Source organism: Falco cherrug, chromosome 3, assembly GCF_023634085.1.
Source record: "Falco cherrug isolate bFalChe1 chromosome 3, bFalChe1.pri, whole genome shotgun sequence".
Classification (NCBI taxonomy): domain Eukaryota; kingdom Metazoa; phylum Chordata; class Aves; order Falconiformes; family Falconidae; genus Falco; species Falco cherrug.
Window position 1 is genome coordinate 109,494,169 of NC_073699.1, and position 15,996 is coordinate 109,510,164.

At 46.0% G+C, this 15,996-nt stretch overlaps 1 protein-coding gene across 1 annotated transcript; it reads left to right on the plus strand.

Moving 5' to 3' along the window:
- Positions 1-201: 201 nt before the first annotated feature.
- On the plus strand, positions 202-7,556 carry GUCA2A (guanylate cyclase activator 2A). The gene is made up of 3 exons (XM_005437783.4): positions 202-2,054; positions 5,543-5,732; positions 6,643-7,556. Exons 1-3 carry the CDS (start codon positions 1,980-1,982, stop codon positions 6,708-6,710), a joined length of 333 nt encoding a protein of 110 aa, XP_005437840.1. The 5' UTR covers positions 202-1,979; the 3' UTR covers positions 6,711-7,556.
- The last annotated feature ends 8,440 nt before the right edge of the window (positions 7,557-15,996 follow it).

Below are 15,996 nucleotides of genomic sequence, written 5' to 3' on the forward strand. Positions count from 1 at the left end.
CGCCGCGCTCCGGCCGCCAGGGGGCAGCGGCGAGCGGGCGCAGGGCGGAGCGGCGCGGCCTGCAGGACTGCCGGCCCATAGCGGCTTCCGGCGGGGGGGGGGGGGCCGCGCTCGGGGCCGTGGGGAGCGGCGGGGCCGCGCCGCTGCGCCGGGAGGTGCCGGTGGGCGCAGGACTCTGCGTCCTCCGCGCTTCGGGCGGGCGCCTGCGGTACCGGCCGCCGCCGCCTGTGGTACCGTTCGCTGCGTTGGTGGCTGCCGGCGGTGCGGCTGCTGTCGATACTCGGAACAAACACGTTTAGATCCAAAATCTAATAAACTTGTAATAATGTTTACTGGATTATAAATATATTGATAAGGAATCACGGCAGCCCAGAGCGACAGAAGGCGATGGCGAGGCCTGTGAGGAGTGCTCAGGGTGCCAGACTGACCTGACACTCGAGTAACCCCACTGGGTGCGCTGTGAAAGAGGGGGGAAGAAACCAGCTGCCTGGATTTATTTATTTTATTTATTAAAAAAAAGGAGAAATGAAGAAAACCAGGCTGGCTGAGGACCTGCGCTGTCTCCCTTTTTTCCTCCTTTGTAAAACCAAACTGGTGACTGCCCGTGCACCATCGGAGGCCTTGCCTTGCTGGTGGGGGTCAGTGCGCTGCCTTAGCGTGCCTCCCCCCTCGGGAGAGGTGTAGCCTTGGGGGCTGCTCTGGCCTCCTCTTCCCATCTCTCCAATGTGCAATATCTTATGAAAGGGCAACTTGGCCTCCCTGGGAGGGAGATGCCACTGCTTTTTGTCACAGCCTCAGCTCAGCTCCCACCAGGGCTGCCAGGACCAAGGGCAACTGGTTTTAGGTCTTTCCTAAGGGCCTTCTCACCACCCTGAGATGGGCTGGGGACGTGGAGATGGGCTGGGCTGTGGCTGTGCAGGGGCCTTTCCACCACCCTGAGATGGGCTGGAGATGGAGAGATGGACTCGATGTGGAGGCAGGCTGTAATCTTAGCAATAGATTGGAATCCAGTAAGAACTAGAGCCTTTGTCGGCATAAAATATTGCTGAGACTGGAGAAAGTTGCTTAGTGGCTGACTGTTGCCGCCCTCTGTTCTGCTGGTATCAGGAAGATTGTTCGGCATGATGTCTGTTGTTACTCCAAAGCCACACCATGCCAGAAATCATTTACAAATTAAAGGACCTGAGCCTGATGGACAGAACTGAGCTGAGTAAGGCATGTTGATGCTTGTCTGTCTGTGTGACTTTGCCGTGTTTCTGGATAAGACTGAAAGTCACAGAGAAATAGTTTTGATACATGGCAGCCTTTATCCTGTGGCTTTTAATGTGTGCATTGTAACTAGGTGCTGCAAAAAGCAGGAGCAAAATGACATTTTGTAGCTGGTTATATACAGGTGCAGCCTGTGTTTATCTGCCCTCATCTGCTGATTCCTTCTTAGTACCTGGAATCCCCAGAAGAGGGAACTGACTGGCCAGTGGTCAGTGCAAGAGATCAATTCTTTTCTGTCTCCTTCCAAATCTTTCTTTCTCACAGCTCTGCAGCAACTGGCCAGAAACCTGCTTTCATACCCCACATGGAGACCGAGTTTCAGATGTTGTCTTAGATCAGTTTCTCCCCTCTGTTTGTTGTAGGGTCGAATGTTTTGCCTGCCTGTGTCATGGCCAGTTTCTTAAAGCAGGAGAGACATACATCCCCCAGGATCTCTGTGGGTGTGACCGCCCTACTCTGCTAACCAGTAGATAACTGAGAGGCCGCTGAGGGTTTATTATGTGTCAATAAAGAGTTTAGATTAATGGATTACCAAGCAAATGCTATGTGAAGTCTTTATAAAGCTCCAGCTTTGCATTGGGAGCATAGAATTCTGCTGGGCAGCCTGAGTGCTAAGAAGAAGAAAGTCTGAGAGACCAGAGACAGACAAAGACCCAAACTAGAGAAACTAAAATAACTCAGCTTAGGAAAGGCTGTACCTTGCAGCCACTATGAAAGGCTTTCTTTGCTTTACAGTTCTTGCAGTCCTTTTACTGGTACATGGCTCCCAGGCAGTCTACGTTCAGGTGAGTTTTCTGCTTTTTAATTTATTGGAATTACAAGTTCGATAAAATACTGATACCTGAAGTGTTGTGGCTGCAACAGGAATCTTGAACTAAACTAACAGACCTGAACTTTTGCTTTGCTCTGGCTTGATAACCAACTTCATCTCCCTATGGTTCAGTTTTCTTTCTGTAAAATGCTTCAGGTATTGCTAATGTGCTGCTGCAGTTTAATTAACTTCACCACCCCAATCACTGCTCTGAAATCCCTTGCTGACTGAGGCATTGTGTTTCCAGGGTTTTCTCTTGCACATAACCCCATGCGCTGTGAAGCTGCAAGAACTGAGGACACCTCTAACTTCATAGAATGATGTAAACCAGGTGTGACGAAAGAGAAATTGTCTCGCCTGCTTCTAGGCAGAAAGTTCTTTATGAAAATGATCTCCAAGGTTGTTTGATGGAGCCCACACACATATCACATATTAAAAAAAAAAAAAAAAAAAAGCTAAAGAAATGCTTAGCTGGATCCACTGAAATACTAATAGGCAAACAAGCTATTAGAGGAGGCTGTATCAAATTTTCTAAAACAGCACCTATTTTTTAGGTATTACATGCAACATGGAAGCAGTTAAGAAGGTACTTCAGTGCCTCTGTACTTGGAAGTGTGTTGGATCTGGCTGCAGTCATCCTTAGAAACAGTTTGGGAGATTTCAGTTTGGTTGCAATGCAAAAAAAAACTTCCTCAGAGTACCAAGAGAATGAATATTTTTTAAACAATTATTGACTCTCTTTATATATGTGCAGTAGGTTTCCAGGGATAAGGTATTATCTTTGTGCTTTGAAATATACTTTTTCTCCTGTAGATGTCAGAGATATCCAGAGATAGCAGGTTTAAGCTGTGCCTTTCTTCCAAACAATTTTTTAATGCTTAGAGACTCCAGGGGAACAGATAGATAGCTTCCTACTTAATGGAAAAAGTCACAGTTTTCCACTTGGAAGCATAAAAAAATAACGATATGAGAATAGCTGTTTCTAGGTCGGGTGTAGAAAATACAGCTCTGGGGTTTTAGCTCCTCTTTATAGTTTGAATGTTATTAAATTAATCATTACATCTGTATTCCCCCACCCCCCCAATATATGTGCAATGTACTCTGCCTGTGTGTTGCACTCTTTTCACTTGGACTACTTGAGAACCCTAAGGTCTGACTCTGTGCACACAACTGGGTTATAAAATCACAGAACCATTCAGGTTGGAAAAGACCTTTAAGCTCACCAAGTCCACCCGTTACCCCAGCACTGCCAAGCCCACCTCCAAACCATGTCCCTGAGCGCCGCATCCATGTGGTTTTTAGACACCTCCAGGGATGGTGACTCCACCACCAACCTCCCTGGGCAGCCTGCGCCGGGGCTTCACCACCCGTTTGGTGAAGACATTTTCCCTAACATAAAATCTAAACCCCGCTTGGTGCAACTTGAGGCTGAGCTGGCTGTTCAGTGAGCCAGCGGTGTGGCCAAGGAGGCCAGCAGCACCCTGGCTTGTACCTGAAGCAGTGTGGCCAGCAGGACCAGGGCAGTGACCGTCTCCCTGTACTGGGCAGTGGTGAGGCTGCACCTCAGACCCTGGGTTCAGTTTGTTACGTTCTTGTTTTCTGAAATTCTTCCCAAGATATCCCTTCCCTCTCCCATAATATTTCAGAAGTCTTTCATTTAACAAAACGTTTTGCGAAGCAGAAGTGAAATTCATGTGAACTTCATATTGTGTTTTTGAAGACTGAGTACTGCTGTCTTGAACTTGCCATCGCAGATCTTGAATGAATATGATGGAAATTGGAGGAAGGTGGTTTATTAGGTGTGGAGTAAAACCAGAAAAACTATGGAGATGGATTGTTCTGGCCTGCACTATTTCCGTGATAAAAATCTCTTAGTTTAGTAACACAGCCTGCACTTTCACCTCGAGGGAAGATGCTGCTCAGATTGAGCTCTCTGTGATACATCTTATCTGAGGTGGTGGTGGGGGTGTTTAATTTTTTTGCTGTTCCTTTGTTGCTTTTTGTCACCAAGACATATGCATTTCGGGGTTTGTTCCTACTTTCTGATTTCTCTGAAACTGTACCTGTGGAAATCCATCCTTTTTTAGTTGTCTGTTTTATGCTTTTGAGATCTGTGACTGACAGCTGCATTTATACAGGAAAAGTTCCTTTGTCATAGACAATCATAACTGATAAATTACCCTGACTAAAATCATATACTGATTGCACATAGAAAAGATTTTGACTTTAAGTAAATGTGTGTCCAGAGTTTATCTGGTTGGGGTCTTTTTAATTCTTTAGCACCAAAATTCTGTGATTCTGTAAAAAACAAAAACAAAAACCAAAAAAACCCCACAGAAAACAAACAACAACAACAAAAAAAAACAACAAACCACCCAACGAACCAAAGCAAACTGCCCTCCCTTGCCAACTCACGCTATTTAACACTGGGATCATGAGACTGTGAAACAAGTTGGCAATATTTGGTCTCATGCTGTATCAGTCACTTTATTTCTTTGAAGGAGTGGGTGTTCTCAGCACCTGTTGGTCGTTAAACCAGGTTAAATCACATGCTAAAGATGCTGGTCATTAAACCAGGTTAAAACACGTGCTAAAGATCAATTTGAAAATGTTTATTTCTCTTCTGGGCCAAACTCTGATTATCAGCAGACGTTCACAGGCTTTCTGTGCCTAGCTTAGCAGTTGCAACACCTGCAATTTAAGTTTACAACCTCCACAGCGACTCACTTGAAGCTGAGGGAATGACCATGAACTGATGCGCAGGGTCTAGCAATCGGAAAACGTGGAGTAATACTTCCCAGGATACTATCGCAGCCTCCTGAAGCTTTTGGTATCGGCTTTGAGTCAGAAGTGTCATGTTTATGCTGCTAATAACCTGTGTTCCACTGATTGTGTGGACGAGTTTTAATGTAACGGAAATTAATCCCAGTGCCTTGGGGTGAGGGATTTCAGCTCTCGGCACCGTGCGGGGTGAGGGAAGAGCCCCTTTGGCGTGGTTAGAGCTGCCAACGCTTGAAGTTCTCCACTGCTGTGTTAGAAGAAAGGGTGAACAAAATAAATTCCCATTTACCCCGTTCAACTCGTTATTTTGTAAGTCTCTGCTACCTATTACCCACCCAGTCATCTCTTTTCTAGGCTGAAGATTCCCAGCCTGTATCTTTTGACTCTGGATTTTATGGTGCTGTGTCACGGGAGTGAGAAATGCACTAATCCTGCCTCTGCCCCTTGGGACACAGTGAAGCCCTGATGGGCCAGCTGGGTCTCACAGCTGCTCTGGAAGGTCTTTGCCTGGAAGAGCTGCTCCTTTTGCCTTCAGCCAGCACCGATTTTTATCTAGGCTTTGTTTCAAAAACTGTCTTTTCCATATAGTATAGTTTTTAGGAGAGCTTATGGTTGGAATGGCTTTGCCTAAGGACTGGCTTCCTGACACATTTTTTTTTTTTTCTGGTTTTTCCTACATAGGATGGAGACTTGAAATTCTCCCTTGAGTCTGTGAAGAAGCTAAAGGAGCTGATGGATGAGACCAGACGCGCCAATCCTCGCATGGCGGTTTCAAAGACTAGCTATTCTCCATGTGATGAAAAAGATCTCCCTGAGGAGTTCCAACCTGTGTGCAAAAGAGAAGATGCATCCATGGTTTTTGAGAGGCTGAGTATGTAGCTCCTGTTGCATAGTTGCCATTTTTATTGCACTTTTCAACCTTAAACATCCCAATAGCAGCAGGCAAAGAAATGTAATTACTGTTCTGTGGCTTCTAAAGCAGCTGAGAGAGTCCATGCTGCCTTTCTGCTAGCCCTCCTACAAGGGCTGGAGTACACCAGCTGTGAGCACCCTGCAGGAGCATCCCTGCTGTGCCCAGCTTAGTTGTAGCCTGTACAGACCAGGCTGTTGTAGCCGTGAAAACGCTTCCTCCTAGTGGTTGCACGCTAGCTTACGTGACTTCAAGTGAGAAACCCCGTGATCTTCGGCTTACAGAAAAAGCAGGGCTGTATCGCTCGGTTCTAGCTAATTGCAAGTTGTGAGCAGGTCTAATTGCTTCCTCTAATCGGTGTAGAAAAAAGGGGGTTTTCCAGGTAGCCTAGAAGAGGTGTGTGAGATGTAAATGAGGTGAGTCAGCCTTCGGTGTGGTCTGTCTTCAACGTACACATACTGATTCTTGAACTGGCTGCTAGTGTCTCCTTTTTTATTTTAATATGTCGCATTTATCTACTGTCCAACACAGTGGATACTTTAGGAAGAAATACTACCAGTATAATGAATGTTGTGGTCCTCCTACAAGCCACATTCCCCCCACCCCCCTTCCCACAAGATGTCCTGTTCTCTTACCTCCCCGGTTCCCATTGCTTCCCCAATGAATTCAGGTTTGATTTCATTCATTAAGCCCATTGTTTTCAAGGACTGTTTTACTTCTACCAGTAATAACTTCAAGGAACATTAAAGCTCATAAAGCAGTAATGGAAAGGGGTCTCCAGATCCCTTCATGTGTGGCCTTGCTCTCCAAGAAATTCTCTTGCCATCTCATTGAAACCCTCTTTTTTTTTTTTTTTTTTTTTTTCTAACAGACCTGGCTGTCCGAGATGCTGATTTGTGTGAAATCTGCGCCAATGCTGCCTGTGCAGGTTGCTTTTGAATAAAGTTTAAACAATCCAAAGAAGAAAGCATTGAGCTAGGAAGTCTGTGCATTCATATTGCAAAAATCACATACTTTCCCAAATAGATATTTGGCCTCCATCTCCACTGCAGTCAGCCCGGAGCTGCTAGCTCAGGGAGAGATCCCGGGGTAGCCCTGAAGTAGCCACCTCAGGTGCCACCAGCAGTGCAGTTCTGGCAATCAGGAGCCTCTAAAAGCTCATCTGCCAGGTTTCAGTTCTGCCCGAGTTGTGTCACACGGGAACGAAAATATCCTGGGCACAATTTAATTTTCCACAATCACATCTAGATTGGAACGTGATGGGTGAAACTGAGCAGCCTCCTGCAGCCTTTATAATATTAAATCTGCCTGTAATTTGGCCTCCCCGACATAAACCGCCCAGCAGCACTGGGTTATCGGCTTTTCCAGCCCATGCTCTCCAGCGTGTTGGAATACTTACCTCTCTACCTGCAGGTCTGCACGTGAGATGCGTGTGTTTGTAACAGGACTGCAGCGAGTAACTTAGGGCAAGTTATTGGTGTTTAGCAACACTTTCATAGCCAGAAAATTCTTATTCTGTTACTTGTACTGATTGTTGCCAATTTAGGGAATGGACACAGAGGAGCACAGGAATGCTTACTACGTAGTTGTATGGAAGCTCCTTTGTGTTGGCAGATATTAATGTTCATTAAGCTTTGTTTAGGAGAAAGGGAAGTCCAAACCACAATGCTGGAATCACTTTGAAATTAAAACATTACTTTATGTATTTATTTATTGGTGTCAAGATTGTGAAGAAAGGATCTGCCCATGTTTATATGCTATATATGAAATAAAAGCTAGTAATGATTTGGGGGTTATTGGTTTATGTTTTTGCTGGGGTTTGGGGCGGGCATTCTTTTGCGATAGCCTGCTTGCCTACTTGGTTTTCTCCTGTATAAGGTCTTTCACGTCTGGGTCTTCACTGGAATAAAAGGTATCTTGTTAATATTGTCCTGAACTTAAAACCATTTGTGGTCCTTATATGGATCATAGTAGTATAAGACTACATCATAGCTTTTAAATTATTTCCTTTTACTTTTAACTGTTGAATTATTATCTCCATTTTGTATATATGGGGCCCTCAACTCAGCAACTGAGTTCTCAAAAGACCATCAATGCTATAAAGTTCAGCACTTATCCCAGGATCTAGGTGCCTAAATCCAGAACTGATGTTAAAAACCAAAAACAACAACAACAAAATTAGGTGTATAAATTCCTGTTTCATTTGACAGAAAAGTTATATGGGTGTAGAATAGAATTCCTTACATCCAGTGTGTTGACTGCTCCAGGACAAAAAGCATCCAGCAGCAAATGCCAAAGAGAGCCGCACACTAAGGCTCTTCCTGCTGCCTTGAAATCGGCACCTCTGGGAAATGGGATTTCCTCACTCAAAACCCCACCTGGGCTTATTTTAACCCTAAAGTTCTTTCTCTGCATACAGAAATGCGGCTTATTATTTTCTCTTAAAGCTAACTTGAGACATTATCAAGCCTTAGCACAAGCAGCTTGGAGGGGCTCACACGGAGAGGACAGGTTATGCATTTTGCAAAGAAAACTCGGTGGCAACGTGACAAAAGCCAAAGTCTCCCTGCTGATACACTGCCAGCGTTCATGTGCGATGAGGGGGCTGGCCTGGAGCCCCCCGTGTGTGTTCTTCTGCAAATCCCCTGCCCTTTGGTCTGCAGAGCCCTGCTGTCGGCAGGAGTGCCGCAGACCAATGTGGGTAGAGCATCATCCTGATGCACAGAAAAACAGGGTTCAAAGAGGGTATCAGACCTCTGGTTTGCACTTGCTGGATGAGGTTTCTAGTAATTGGGGATTTTACAGCGGGAGGGTTGTGGCCCTGGGTAGAAAAGCAGCAAACTGAGCAAGCCAAGAGCCCGCAGGCGGGAGCAGCGTTCCAGTCCGTAGCAGGCTGCGGAAAACCCATGAGAGAAACCGCATTTTGAGGACGGCGTTTCCCCACGGGTGGGAACTGGAACGGTGGGCACGGCGTGCTCAGAGCAGAACTGGGCTTCCTTGGGCTGGGCCACCACCAGCTGGGCCACCAGCCATTTGGCAGCGGCACCACAGTCTGTGGGGAGCATCCTGCGGGCTCCGTGGGTGCGCAGCGACCCCGAGCTGACCTGCTGCGGCTCTGCTAAGAGACCTACTAGCCACCGGGGGGGTCTGTGTATTAACCAGTGGGGGGGTGTTGCTTTAATGGAGGAGATTTTTTTGTTTTAAGAAGTAACCCCCATGGCAAATGTTAAAAGTGCTTCTCCGCGCAGGAAAGCTGCGATCTATTCCTCTGGACTCATCAGCATCACCTCCAAGGCCGGCATACTAAATGAGAGGGAGAAGGAAAAACAGATTTCAAAGAAATATCCTCTAGTTTTCATTGCCTTTATTGACAGAGATAAGACAAATTCTTCAGCTAATCACAGCCTTTTCCTCAGCAGCGGTGAACTGCTGGCTCAGCTCGGTTATCTCACCTAATTGCACCTTTCAAGGGGAGAGGGGAGCGCCATCCTAAATTGTAACCTTCAGGCGAATGTCAGGTACCCTGAGACAAACAACCTATTTTCAGTCTGTTTTTCCTCCCACAGCCTCGCCTCAAGGTGTGTTCAAGGGCAAGCAGACGGGGGCTGTTGGCTGACGCGTGTGTGCGCAGCCCTGCCGATGCCCAGCCCGCGGGTGTCTGCAAACACTCCGCTTCCCCGGGCAGCTCCACCGCTCATCCCGAGCCCGACGGACCCTCGGGAACATCCTCAGCAGCAGGAGGGGCCGGCCAGGAGCGCGACCTTGCACCCGTGCCTGGGTGAAAGCACAGAGGCAGCCCAGGGACCAGGCTGGCAGCTCTGTCCATGGGCTTTGAACGTGATTGCTTGGGCTGAAGCCTGGGAAAATAACAAGCGTTAAGCAAACGTTTTATTTAAGTTTATTCTAATTTTAAATTTATTCTCATTTTTAAGTTTATTCTCATTTAAGTTTAGTCTAATTTTGTTGGTCCACATAAATGCTAAACAAATGATTAATTCTGCTTTGGAAAACCATGTTTCGAGGTAAGGGTGTAACGCAACTGCAGCATAAACACACTGACGCCACTTGGGAAAGGTCAGGCAATTACACACTAATTGTCTTTGTTCTTCTCCATTTTCATTTACAATTATCAAGGGACAGAAATGTAAATTTTAGAGCATGAGTGTCTGAGGAGCTTTGTGATCCAGGACCCTGACACTGCAAGGGATTTAAAAAAAACCACCCCCACCCCCCTTGTGTTCTATTTATATGAGAAGTAGAACCACATGTTGTAGAGACTGATGCTGTGAACTGGTTCCGTTATCCTCACCCATACTAAAGAAATAAATAGACTTGTAACAGCAACAGCCACAACAAAGCCCTACACGCTCTTTCAAGGATCGTTGCCATAACCTCATACCAATGTGAAATGTGAGACCTACAACAGAACGAACACAGAAGAATTAAAAATACTCAGTAAGTATTATTAAAAAATACTCAGGTAATGAGTAAGGGAAGCTGTCCCTGGTTAAGGAGTGTCAGATGAATTCAAGACCAGAGTCGGGACTGTTTTCAAATGCTGTCCAGCTTTTTTCCTTCCATAACTGAGTTGAGCGGATCCCCTTCAAAGCAAGTTTATTACACAAATTCAGCCTTGAGTTTTAGTACTTTCTCCCCCCCTAATTTAATAGCTCTTGACTTTCAGAAAATATTGTAGTGGGCACTTCCATGCAAGTGTCCCACAAAGATAGAGAGTCACGAGGCAGGGCTGAGGTCAGCCTGGAAGGTCAATGTGCAGGTCAGGTTCAGGTCCAACGATGGTCACCAGGAGCTGCTCCATGACTGCCAGGCAGGTCCCTAATGAAAAGACAGGTCCAAAGTCAGCCTTGGAAATCAGATCGTGGGCTGAGGTCCCTTGGAATGGGTTTTGTGGCCACAGGTGTGGCTGTGCTGGAAACAAAGATCAGGCAGGGAGCCATGGACATGGATGGAGACCCCATGAAACTGGTCAGCACCGTTAAAGCCTGCAGGTGCCCTCAGGGCCCTGCTACTGTCTTGATCTAAAAGGCTCTTCAACCTTTTCACAGATTCCGGAGGCTGAGCGCTCTCCCACTCGCAGGGGAGAAACAGCTCTTCAACTTCTTCTCACCCTTCCATAGTTCAAGCATACCTGATTTTTTCGTACAAAAAAGGTCAGCATTGCAAAAAAAATGATTCGAAAGCCCGTTCCTCACCAAGGGCATCATGCAGCCATTTCTCATACAAATGGCATCATGCAGCTGCTTCTCGTCACATTAAGAAATACTTTAATGCACAAATTACACTTTTTATTCTAATAACAGCACCTGGAGAATGTGACGCCTCAGAGCCACAGTGGAGGGACAGGCTTGGATTACAAGAAATCTCAAGAAAATTCACTCAGCCTTTTGATTTTGCTCCTCAAATGACTGGAACCTCTTCATAGTCAAGGGCACGCAACGCTACGTTGTGAGCTGGAGAGCTTGTTAATCACCAGTTCTAACATCTCAGATAGCTTGAGGAGGTTCATAACAGTCTTCACCTGCTTGACCAGCTCCTGTATCGAGCATCCATTATGCCACGTGCCTTCCGACCGTTTCCTTCTCAGAAGGTACCTTGTGCTCATCCTCCAGTTATTTATTTGTTGAAGAGCTCGCAAGGGAGATCCGGGACCTGAAGCCAGCCCTGCCTGCTACGGGGAGTCAGAAGCATCTCTACGTTGTCCGTTTTTTCTCATAAAGTCCCATGTTTTCCTAAGAAACAAGTTAGATGGAGCTTTATAACACATCATTCTCCGGGAGAAGTCGAGAATTCCGCTTGCTATCATTTACTGCCTGCGTGTTTCCTTCCTTTCCTGCCTCCTATTTACAATGTCATAAAAGCTACTGGGTTATGATACCAAAAAATTGTCTTGTCTCATTCATTGAGTTTTCTTCTGCATGAATGATAGACTAATGTTCTTCTGAAGATAAAAATAAAGATTTACCTTGTCATGACACACGGTATCTTTTCTTTCCAATTGCTTCTGCCTTTCATTCAACTGAGAGAAGTTTCTGGAGTGTTTCTGGCTCCAGTTAGCACTTCTGACACTGAGCCTCACAGGTGAAGCTGAGGTTCACCATATCCTTTCCACGGCATCGTAAATGCTTCACATCATTTTGGGTAGTCATCCAGGATTGGAGTTATGGAACTATGTTCAGTGCTGAAAGGACCCGCCGTCCAAATACATCTAGGAGCTAAAAATGGGGAACCAGTGAATTGGGAAGAGGACTTTTATGTGGATCATCTTCTGAGCTGCCTGCCTTCACTGAGCAGCCTCTGAAGGCGGCGAGGGGGGCTAGAAAAGGAGCATAGGGATATCAGACAGACCTACCCTTCTCCCAAAACCAGATGTTACATTCCAGCATGTGACAGACTGAAGCTGGAAGCTGAGCAGCCATACCGCAGCTTCATGAACTTAACCAGATGTTACTGGTCCTTACCCAAACCACCCTGGATCTGTTTTCATTGACAAGGAGCAATTTTGGGTGGTTTCTTTTTTTCCCCCCGATTCATCAGTTCCATGCGATTTCCTATACAGGATCAGCAGCAACATCTGTAGTTAAGATTGCATTCATGTTCTCATTACAATAATAATTTTCCAGTGGCTTCTAATCTTATGTAACTTTTACTTTTTCTTTTAAATGCATGCGCTAGGTCTAGGAGAGGGACCAGGTCTACTCGTGCTGTGGTGAGGGATGCGTGGGGACGAGCATGTTGCCCGGAGGATGTGCGCTGCTGGCGCTGGCGAGGGGGCACGCTGCTTTTACAGTGTCCCAAACTGTATCTGCTTTGGGAAGAGCCCAGGGTGCTGGATGCAAGCAAGCCCAACAGTCACCAACGTGAAGTAGAAATTAATACTGAAATGGTCCAGTACAATTTTCTCCTGGGAAGGTTCTCGAGGGACTGTTTGACTACAGAGATTCAGCTGGTGGCTCCCCTGACCACACATTGCCTAAGAAAACCAGCCACTTCTTCTGCATCCAAAAAATGGTGAACCTGGTATTTTAACCTTTGGAAATTTGGACTGCAGGCTGTGCTTTGAGCTAAACATCCTTCTAAACGGTGCGTTGTCAGATATGGACTCTTATATCGGTTTGAGGCGCTTTCTGACCTTTGAAAGCCTCTCCTTGCCTGGGGAACAGAAACTCTCTTTGCTGTGTAAAACATCTTGAGTGCCTCGTATCGCTGAGGTACACAGTGATGTGGTCCCAACGGAAAGAGTTCAGAGGCATCCAGGAAAAACAGGGCAACTCAATGCCGTGTTCCCAATGGGCAGCATATTAAACAAGAAAATGTTAATTACTTCTCACAAGGTCCCTTCTCAAAACATTCAGCGTGTTTTGTATCCAGACTATTTCCTTTGTCTGTATTAGTATTTTTCCAGGAAGATGCAAGCAAGGTCATGAAGTTGTTGCTCGGTAAACATATAAATTCCTATAACGAGCAAACAGCAGTAAAGCAACAATGAAAAGACTTCCTCTTGTGTGGATTCAGAAGAGAGTAAAGCAATAAATCAATGTGAAAAATACTTCTAAATCAGTGTGAAAAATACTTCTAACTGTCCATGCTTGTGTTTCGTGTTCTGCTCATTTCACATGCAAGGCCACAATACAGGAGTTTTGCACCATGGACAGCATGGGCTGCATACGGCAATAAACCTGCAATAAAGTGCCAAAGGGGTGGCAGAAGAGTAGAATATAATATTACCCCTTGCTGCTGTCCTGGGCAACATGGAAACTTACTCCAAAGAGCTTCCCTAGTTAGTCCTCACACTATGTTCCTCCTGGTCATCCCTGAGCCCATGGGCAGAGGATGGATGTGATCTTGGGAGGCTGTGGTCTGAAGTTAATGATCGTAATTATGATTAAGTTCATGATTTTTCTCCTACCTAGCCTTGAGGAATAGGTGACCTGAGGGGGTAAACATATAGAAACTACCAGAATGTAAAACCTTTTCCCATGGGAGCTGGGAACCCTGTGCCATTCCTTTTCTCTCACTGAACCAGTGGCTTCTTGTAGAGGAATGAAGGCAGTGGGTTGATGTAGAGGAATGGAGGCGGTGGGTTGATGGGCATTGATAACATGTAGCTGTGGCCATGCCTCGGAGGCAGTGGGTTGATTGACATGGATGATGTGCAGCTGTAGCTTGTTCCCACTAAGGAGTTAAATAGCCCTGAGGATTGTGGGAGAGGGGGGGTTGGGTGGAGGAGGAGTGGTGTGGTCTCACTTTGGGAGGAAGGAGGTACAGTATGGACAGTAGAATCGGACTGATGTGCTGCAGCAAGGGGTGCCCGGTGTGAGGCTGCCTGAGTTGGGCTCTGACCACAACTGGTGCCCAATGCAGCTGAGACAAGTGGGAGAACCTGTGCCCCGTAACAGACATGGTGAGAGGTGAGCCCTTGCAACTAATTGGTATGGGTGTATTGCAATATTTGTTGTCCATCTTAACTCAAACTGCAACTTTTGGTACCCAGAGTAGATGGGGACTAATTGATAGGGGTGCAGAAGAAGAAAATTCTATGTTAACAATGCTTATAGATACATTTGAAAAAAGTCGCATAAAGTACGATGAGGTGGCAATAAGAACTCTGCTAGGGTGGCGTAAAAGGAATAATGTGCCCATCATGGTAAAAAATGTCTCCAACATTCAGATATGGCAAAGTGCTGGATTGTTACTTTTGGGGGCTGCCATGAGAGGGGACAAAATTGCTATGTCTTTGACAACATGGAGATTGGTCTTAGATTTACTAGAACAATCAGAAGCGGACAAGGAGACAAAGGCTGCAGTTGAAATAGCCACATCCCCAGTTGCAGAGCTGATGCCCAATAAGGTACCTTTGATGCCATCAGATTCTCTGCCACCGCCTGATTCACACAGTCGGGGCTGGCAGGAGGAGCAGAGCCGGTCCCCTTTGGGGTGGCAGGGAGATCTGCTCATTGTCCTGTTGCCTGACTGTGATCCTGAGCCACCTGCGATAAGTTTATCGGAGGAGCCCTCGGGTCATGTTCAACAACCAGTCCAAATTACAGCATCAGGACCAGATCCTGCCAAATTCTGGAAAAAGATGTGGGAGCAAGCACTCACGGAAGGGGATATCAATGCCCATCAGCCCACTGCTTCCATTCCTCTACATCAACCATCTTCTCACACTGTTGCTGAGTAAAATACTGAAACTGCAGAAACAAATGGCAGCTCCTCAATGAAGGAATTATGAGAGGTGTGAAGGAATCTAGTAAAGCCAGCAGCAACAGAGGCATTTTGAAAGCTAACAGGCAATGACACCTTTCTAGGTGATGCAATAGGGGTGTCCTGTCACACTTTTGCACGAGCTTTGGCTTCAAGGCCAAGAAGTCATACAGGAAGATTAAAAATGTGTTTCAAAGTCTGCAGCTGATAAATGCAATTTGGAATTGTCCCCATCTCTTTCTTTACAGCATCACATGTGTACAGGAATGTGCTCCCATCTCCATTTTCCCTTCTTGTGGTTCAGTAATAGGGATTTTGGATAAATCTTGGAACCCAGCATATTCCTTACAGGACCATTTAATGACCCCAGGCAGCTGAGGGAGCAAATTCTCAGGATACCTCTCCCCTTTGCACTGCAGCATGGCTATCCCTGCTGTTCCCAGGCTCTTCTGGATGAAAGAATGGAATTAAACATTTCCTATTAATGTTTAATCACTAATGACAGTACAGACGTCAGCCTGTTGCTGATATCTTTCTCTCCTCCTCATATGAGTTTTACAGACAATCAACTCTTGGCTCAGGGCTCCTGTTAGACAAAAACCTGTTTGATATGATATTTCTCTAATTGCTGTACGTAGTAAGTACGCACAACATCTACCAAGGGGGCAAAGGGCAGAATAAGGCAAGAAATCGTGTAGGAGCACTGTGAACGGACCCTGCAAAGAATCTATCCAGTATTTCCAGGCTGTTTCACACTGCCTGCCTCTCACCCCCGTACAGGCTGGGTCACTGGGGTCCTCCCCACAGTGCTAAACTCTTCTAAAGCCCAGAATGTTTCCCTGTTTACCAGCGCTGCTTGGGAAAAGTTGGCGGAGTTTAATCAGTATTATGATGAAAGGCAGTGAATCAGAAGGACCCATGGTTTAGCTATAAATCACACTTTATTGCCCATGTCACTAAATCAATAGCCGTTACATCAGAACAGTAAGCTCAAAGAACA

Excerpts from the sequence above, each read along its gene's own strand:
- GUCA2A (XM_005437783.4), top strand. The coding sequence starts at position 1,980 with ATGAAAGGCTTTCTTTGCTTTACAGTTCTTGCAGTCCTTTTACTGGTA. Across the intron at positions 2,055-5,542 it reads CCCAGGCAGTCTACGTTCAG|GATGGAGACTTGAAATTCTC; the intron begins GTGAGTTTTCTG and ends TTTCCTACATAG. Across the intron at positions 5,733-6,642 it reads CATGGTTTTTGAGAGGCTGA|ACCTGGCTGTCCGAGATGCT; the intron begins GTATGTAGCTCC and ends TTTTTCTAACAG.